The sequence below is a fragment of the Hemibagrus wyckioides genome, linkage group LG17 (genome assembly GCF_019097595.1).
Source record: "Hemibagrus wyckioides isolate EC202008001 linkage group LG17, SWU_Hwy_1.0, whole genome shotgun sequence".
NCBI lineage: Eukaryota > Metazoa > Chordata > Actinopteri > Siluriformes > Bagridae > Hemibagrus > Hemibagrus wyckioides.
Window position 1 is genome coordinate 5,223,085 of NC_080726.1, and position 7,620 is coordinate 5,230,704.

The 7,620-nt window shown below is 40.2% G+C and overlaps 1 protein-coding gene across 1 annotated transcript in view; it reads left to right on the forward strand.

The window, feature by feature from the left end:
- nbeab (neurobeachin b) overlaps window positions 1-7,620 on the forward strand; it is a 451,655-nt gene that overhangs the window by 156,216 nt on the left and 287,819 nt on the right. Inside the window, exons 12-13 of the mRNA XM_058413684.1 lie at window positions 1,753-1,905; window positions 5,783-5,951. Coding sequence (XP_058269667.1) covers window positions 1,753-1,905; window positions 5,783-5,951 — 322 coding nt within the window. The remainder of the gene's footprint in view (window positions 1-1,752; window positions 1,906-5,782; window positions 5,952-7,620) is intronic.

A 7,620-nucleotide genomic window follows, 5' to 3' on the forward strand; every position in this document is an offset into this window, starting at 1 on the left:
CACCGTATTTATTGGACGGATGAGGACAAAACCAAATAATGAATAATGAAAACAAATAAATAATTGTAACAAATAATGCTAATTATTTTATATATATTGTTAACGTTGATGATTTTTGCTGTTATTTTTTCCTTCTGCGATGATCACCGAAGACGATTTCCAGCACTGTTAGAGCAGAACAGTGAAAATGTCAAGTGTGGACATTAGATTACATAAAATCACATAAAAATCCAGCACTTTGGCCATCGGCAGCAGCAGTTCCTGAATATTATTACAATCTCTCCTGCGCTCTCTCTTTCTCTCTCTCTCTCTCTCTCTCTCTCCTTAACCCTGACATGCTTTCAGTTCTGGACAATCCTGATTGCAGACTATCTGTGTTCAGGTTAACTCAGGAGTATGCATGCTTGTTCTTATCTCTTATCTCTAAGAGCTTGATCTCGCTTGATCCTGACTCAGAATGTGGCCTGTGGTGTCCCTCAGGGATCCGCTCTTGGACCAGTTTTGTTTGTGATCCCTTGTGTACAGATGATGATTAAACACAGCATTCAGCTGCTTATTTATGAAGAGATTCTACAGTCACAATTAAAACATGAACAGCGTGACATGGCGGTGTTGATAAAATGTAATACGTCTGAATAAAGGAATGTTTTTTTTGCTGAAGAAATAAGTGATTAAAAGATGAGGAATGATGCTCTCTCTTTCTCTCTCTCTCTCTCTCTCTCTCTCTTGCCCTCTCTCTCTCTCTTTCTCTGTCTCTCTCTTGCTTTCTCTTTGTGTCAGTCTCATCCTTCTTTTACATTGTGTCCTTCTAATCCTCCTCCTCCTTCTTCTGTTCCTTCCTCTCCTCCTCCTCCTCCTTCTTCTTCATCTTCTTCTTCTCCTCCTGCACCTTCTCCTCCTCCCTCCTCCTCCTCCTCCTCCTCCTTCTTCTTGTTCTTCTTCTCCTCCTCCCCATCCTTCTTTTTTCTTCTTCTTCTCCTTAATCTCCTCCTCCTCCTCCTCCTCCTCCTCCTCATCCTTCTTCTTCTTCTTCTTCTTCTTCTTCTTCTACTACTACTACTACTACTACTACTACTGTAGTTGCACCAATCACTAATAGTAATGTTATTATAGTAGCATGATATTATTATAATAACAGTATTGCGTGTAGATTAAGATGATGATCTTACTGTATGTTAATAAGAAAAAGGAAGGAAACTGCAGTAAATGAATCAGTGTAATGAATGTGTGTATATACATATATATGTTTTACATACAGGTGCTGCTAAAGATAAACGGAAAAAAAATCATCTTTTCTCAGCCTCCATGTCCTCAGCATTGATAGTTCAGGAAACTGAGCGATCAGGCGTCGTATCAGACAGAGCTACAACCTCTCCCCATCCATCCATCTCTCTCTCTCTCTCTCTCTCTCTCTCTCTCTCTCTTTCCAATCCCATTTCTCATCCTCACCTTGGGCTCAGGAAGGGGGAAAAAAAAACGCAGCTGTACTTTTGTCCCTCTGTAAATGTGAGCTGCCATGAGACAGCACCTGAGAGATGATCTGAGTACAGCAACACTCCCGCTGCTCGCTGTCTCATTCGCACATAGCTCACCATCTGTTTGTGACCTGCTCACAGCTCACACCTACCCCACAGGTGCCATCACATCCTCCGCTAATCACCTACAAACTTCTGGCAAAGTTAAAGTCCACTCTGTGCTCCAAAGTCAAAGCATTTCAAACTAACGAACAAACGGTGCACTTTTGTTGTGCAGTCGTCGCGAGTGCACATCACCCGGGCCGTGCTGGAGCAGTTCCTCGGCTTCGCCAAGTACCTGGACGGCCTGAGCCACGGCGCGCCGCTTCTCAAGCAGCTCTGTGACCACATCCTGTTCAACCCGGCTATCTGGATCCACACTCCCGCTAAGGTGAGGGAATCTCAGTTGAGACTGACATTTCAAAAAGCTTTTCTTAAAAGCAGAAAAACACAAAGGCATTTTCTTTTATCTATTTAAAAAGAAAGCAGTCAATATTTCTAGGTTTTTACCTAGATTTATTAAAACACAGGTGATGGATTTGAGAATTCGGCTAATTATTTTCCACAGTGGTCGTAAAGTTTCCTTCAGTTTTGGTTGTGTCCATGTTGATCACTGAATGTCTTTGTCATGTCTCACTCCACAGTGGTTGTTAATATGAAGCTCATATAAAAGTAGACATTCAAGACTTTAAGAATTTGTAGTTTTTCGTAGGTTTTTCTGATTCTATCTTGCCGACTGGAGGAAATATATTCATAGAAAAGTTCCAAGAAAAACAAAAATTTTTTTCAACACTATTGTTTGTATTTTTGAAGTAAATGTTGATATCAAACCCATTTCTGCTCTCTGAGATGCTCCAAGTGTTTGTTCATAAGCATTTAGAATTAAAAGGTGTTTGTCTTTAACTAATGACATTCTGTAAGGTCTCCAAAAGAGGGAAAACACATCTAAAACACACTGAAAGCCAACAGAGTCCTGACTCATATTATATCAGACTCACAGCCTGAACCTGAAAACCTTCAGAGCCTGAAAACGTTCCATAAGTCTATTGACGTTGATGTACTGGTAAAAATGTTTTTGGGGAAAAAAAATGCATTTCTTATACTCAGTTTTGTTCAAAGACAGTAACGTGATGGGTTTTCATTCATTTCTAAACTGAATTCTGCAGCATGCAGCATTTACTTCATGTATTCTAGTCATTAGAGACATATGGAGGACATTTTGCTACTATTTTGACAAACTGTACTTAAAGATTTGTTAAAAACACAGGATGGATGGATGGATGGATGGGTGGGTGGGTGATTGGATGAAAGGATATTTAGATGGATGAATGGATGTATAGATTGATGGATGGTAGGATCAGTGAATGATTGGATGATTAAATAGATGACTGCATGGATGGATGAACCGATGAATGGACAGACAGATGGATGGATGGATGATTGGATGGTTAGATGGGTGAATGGAAGGATCAGTGGATGATTGGATGAATGATTGGATGAATGATTGGATGATTAAATAGATGACTGGATGGATGGATTGGTGGATGGTAGGATTGGTGGATGATTGGATGAATGACTGGATGCTTAAATAGATGACTGGATGGATGGATGGATGGATTTATGTTGGCTCATTGCTCTGGTCTAACAGAATCCAAACACTTGGAGCATTATGTGTATAATTCACAGCAATAAACATTTTTGCATCTTTTTCCTCGTAGCTGTAATGCTAATTTCTTCACGCCTTCTAGTCATTGGAAACATCTGGAGTACATTTTGCTACCATTTCAACAAACTGTAATTAAAGACTCGTTAAAAACACAGGAGATGTAATCGAGGACTCGGCTAACACGCAGGAATAAACCTAACTCTTTGTCACATTCTGCAGCTTGAAGCTTGTTGCATATACAGTATTTGCGTTGGATTACATACAAATGAATATTTAGTTCAGCACTTTAACAAATCTATGCAAACATAACCACTATGCTAAGAGTAATTGGTTATTTACTGCGCTGGGTACCTGAGTTTTTTTACGAGCTCGTAAAAGAAATTATGTGTCAGAGCAAAAGCCGAATATTAGCTCTGTTTGCTCCAATTAGCTTCTAAAAGTCAGAACTTTTAAGGCGCCACTTAATCTCACTCCCGGAGTCAGGCAAAAGTCATCGTCTTTTACGGTCCTGTGCAATTTCTCCACAATAACAGCTTATTGCTTGTTGTCAGAGTCGGCCATTAAACTCCGAGGGAAGTATGTTTTTGAAATGCTAAAAGATTGAAATTTGGCCTCTCGCGCTCCGTAATGACCCGTGAAGGAACGGATGAAGCGTACCAAAGAGGGACAGTGCTCTGTGTGCGAAACACGCTCGGCTCAGAGACCACGCCATGAGGGCCTGCCGTGAATAAATCACTGAGGCATGGAAATAAATGCAGAAAAGGAGAAGAGAAGAGAGAGAGAGAGAGAGAGAGAGAGAGAGAGGGATGTTGCTGGGTCTCGGGAGGCCAAATGCAATTCAGAAAATGGAAAAGAGAAAGTGAACGTTAGAGACAAGACGATGCAGGATACAAAAGAGAGAGATAGAGGTAGAGAGAGATGGGGGGGGGGTGAGTTGAGAGAAAAGAAAGAGAGAAAGAAGGGAAAGTTAAAACAATGCAGAATATGTGCGAGAGAGAGAGTTGGATGGTGAGAGAGAGAGGCGGTGTTAGATGGAAAGAGAGAGTTGGATGGAGAGAGAAAGTGAGTTGTATGGAGAAAGAAAGGGGGATTAAACAATAGGCAGAATACATGTGTGAGAGAGGGAGAAAGAGAGTTGATGGAGAGTGAGAGAGGGGGGGATTAAAGCAAGCAGGAAGAGAGAGAGAAAGAGAGTGTTATTTGGAGAGAAGGGGATAAATGAGAGAGAGTTAGATGGAGAGAGAGAGTTGGGAAAAAGAGGGAAGTTAAAACAATGCAAAGAGAGAGAAAGAGAGTTGGATGAGTAGAAAAAGACACAGAGAGAGAGAGAGAGAGAGAGAGAAAGAAAGAAAGAGAAAGGATATTAAAGCATAGCAGGAACCGAGAGCCGAAAGAGACACAGAGAGAGAGAGAGAGAGAGAGAGAGTGTGTGTGTGTGAGAGAGAGAGAGAAAGAGAGAGATGGATGGGTGGATGGATAGACGGACAGATGGACGGACAGATGGACAGACGGATGAAAAGAGAGAGGAAAATTAAAGTAGATAAGTTACCGTAAATAAAAAGGAGAAGACTCTTCTGTAAATCTGTAGAGAACAGAGCTGTCTAGACGTCTCCCCGGCACACAGCTGTCTAAGAGTAGCGCTCTCTAAACCTCCTGCATCATACTCGGCTTATTGACCAGTCCTCCAGCTCTTCTGGGAGCGTGAAACTTTAAATTGATGAGCTGTCTCTCCTTATAAGCAGCTTCTTCTTCCTCTGAGACCAGTCCATCACTGGTGTGTTAACCTCCAGACTTCTGGCTTTTTCCATGTCGTGTTTGATGTTTAGTGGATGAACCACAAGCATAGGAGGTTTTCACAGGAGTGTTGATGTGGGTTGATGTGTTGCCGTGGGTTTGGGATTGGATGTATGGATGGATGCATGGATGGACGATGATTAGATGAATGTTGGATGAATGGATGGATGGATGGATGGATGGATGGATGATTGGATTGATTGATGATGATTGTAAGCATGGATGAATGGATGGATAATGATTGGATGCATGGCTGGATGGCTGGATGGATGGATGGATGGATGGACGGATGGATGATGATTGGATGGATGATTGGAGGCATGGATGGATGGATGGATGATGATTAAGCTTAAATAAATATAAATGGAATATAAATGAAATATGCTATATATACAAAATGCCCAAAGACGTTGTCTAGGGTCTGGTATTTTTATTTTTTGGTTGCATTTGTTACCTAATTTTCCGTAAAATTTTCTGTCATTGCTTTAAAAACAAACAAACCAACAAATGAAAAAAAATGTATCATACAACTGATTCATTTAATTTCTCTCAGTTTTTAATCACGACCCTTATCTACTTCTCGGTTCCAATCCTCCATATTCACATTCATTAAAAATATAATTGTGTCTATTTCATTCTTAATGAATTCAGTTAGCGTAAATTGGCCTCTAAGGCGAGGAACCCTGCTGATGCTTTGTTTTTAATCAACTGGTTTGGGGAAAGAGTTTCATTAAAAAAAAAAAAAATTGTACTTTTCCCATTGTGAAGAAAGAATGAATGGGTTTCAACCAATGTGTTTGTGGTTCAGGTGCAGCTGTCGCTCTACACGTACCTGTCGGCTGAATTTATCGGCACTGCGACGATCTACAACACCATCAGACGCGTGGGAACCGTTCTGCAGCTCATGCACACTCTGAAGTACTACTACTGGGCTGTTAACCCTGCACCCTGCAGCTCCATCACTCCCAGAGGCCTGGGTGAGGCTTCTGATTCTCACACACACACACACACACACACACACACACACACACACACACACACACACACACACACACACAGGTCTACACAGCCATCTCTATCCACATAGCAGGGATACATAAGTCCCAGTAAGAATTATGTTATATCAAGAATTAAAACACTTTGTAGTTGTACACGTTTTTATGTAATGTGTCATGTCCCACTCCAGAGTGGTGGGTAATATGTAAGCTCTTTTGAAAGTAAACACTCAGGGCTTTAATAATTTGTAGTTTTTGTTTTTACTAGCCTACTAGGGGTTAAAATATTCATCAGAAACTTCCACTAATTTTTGTAGTAAAACAACATTACATAAAAAGGACAAAGAGTGTTAGCAATAGACAAGGTGGTGTTCTGTTAGGGTTAGATGTTTATTTAATGTTTGTTGACTCATGTTTGTGGATGGATGGATGGATGGATGGATGCATGGATGGATGGATAAATAGATGAATGATTGGATGCATGGATGGATGGATGGTTGGATGGGTCGATGATTGTATTAATGATTGGATGGATGGATGGATGGATGGGCGGATGGACGGATATATTCATCGGAAAGTTCCAAAAAACCAAAACGGTTAGTAAATGTTGAAATCAAACCCATTTCTGCTCTCGGAGATGCCCAGAGTGTTTATTCATAAGCAGCTCAAATTTGAAGGTGTTTATCTTCAATCAGTAAAATTCTGTGTAAGGTTCTCCAACAGAGGTAAAAACACAGGTCCTGACTCATTTTATATCAGACTTGCGGCCATGAAATAATTCATTTGTTTACACCGATAAATGTCCCATAAGTCTTAAATCCATTCCGCCAGCAGAACGGAGCGCTGGTAAAAAGGATTAAATACACGGAGTAATTAAAGGGCAGTGTGAAAACTAATGATAGGACATGTGTGGAGACGAGATAGGAATCGATACAAAACCACACGTTGCAATGTAAACAAAGCTGTGCAGGATCTTAATGCACACTGAAATGATCAGCATGTAACGATTGGCACTGGAGGAAAATCCCTGATAGCCTATTATTACACGTTTTAATAGTTATTTTTTTATCCATTTAGAGTTACAACATAACAAGAAGCAATCACTTACGTTATAGCAGCTATAAGCATTTGCTTCTTCACCAGCCTTTCTTTTATTTTCATTGTCTGTATTCAATCTATACTCGGGTCACGGGGAGCCTGTGCCTATCGGGACATGTGAACTCCACACACAGTGAGGGGGAGCGAGACTCGAACCCAGCATGCTGGAGGTGGGAGGCGAACGTGCTAACTGCTAAGCCACTGTGCTGCCACCTTTCTTTTTTTATTTTGTTTAAAACAAACAAAACAAATTAAAAAATAAATGACTACATATATATAAATAAATAAATAAATAAATAAATAAATAAATAAATGTTATCAATAAACAAAAAATAAACCAAAAATTATATATTTATTTATTTAGAAAAATCTTCATCACTGACTGGTACAAAGCACTGACACTATAGACTCCTTCCCAAAATACTAAATAAACCCAAATATCCTGACAGTAATCTCATCAATCAACGACTTCTATCAACGATTACAAGTTGTTTTGTTCATCTGGCGCGTTCATAAACTGAACCACTGTTACCATAGCAACCATTAGAACGAG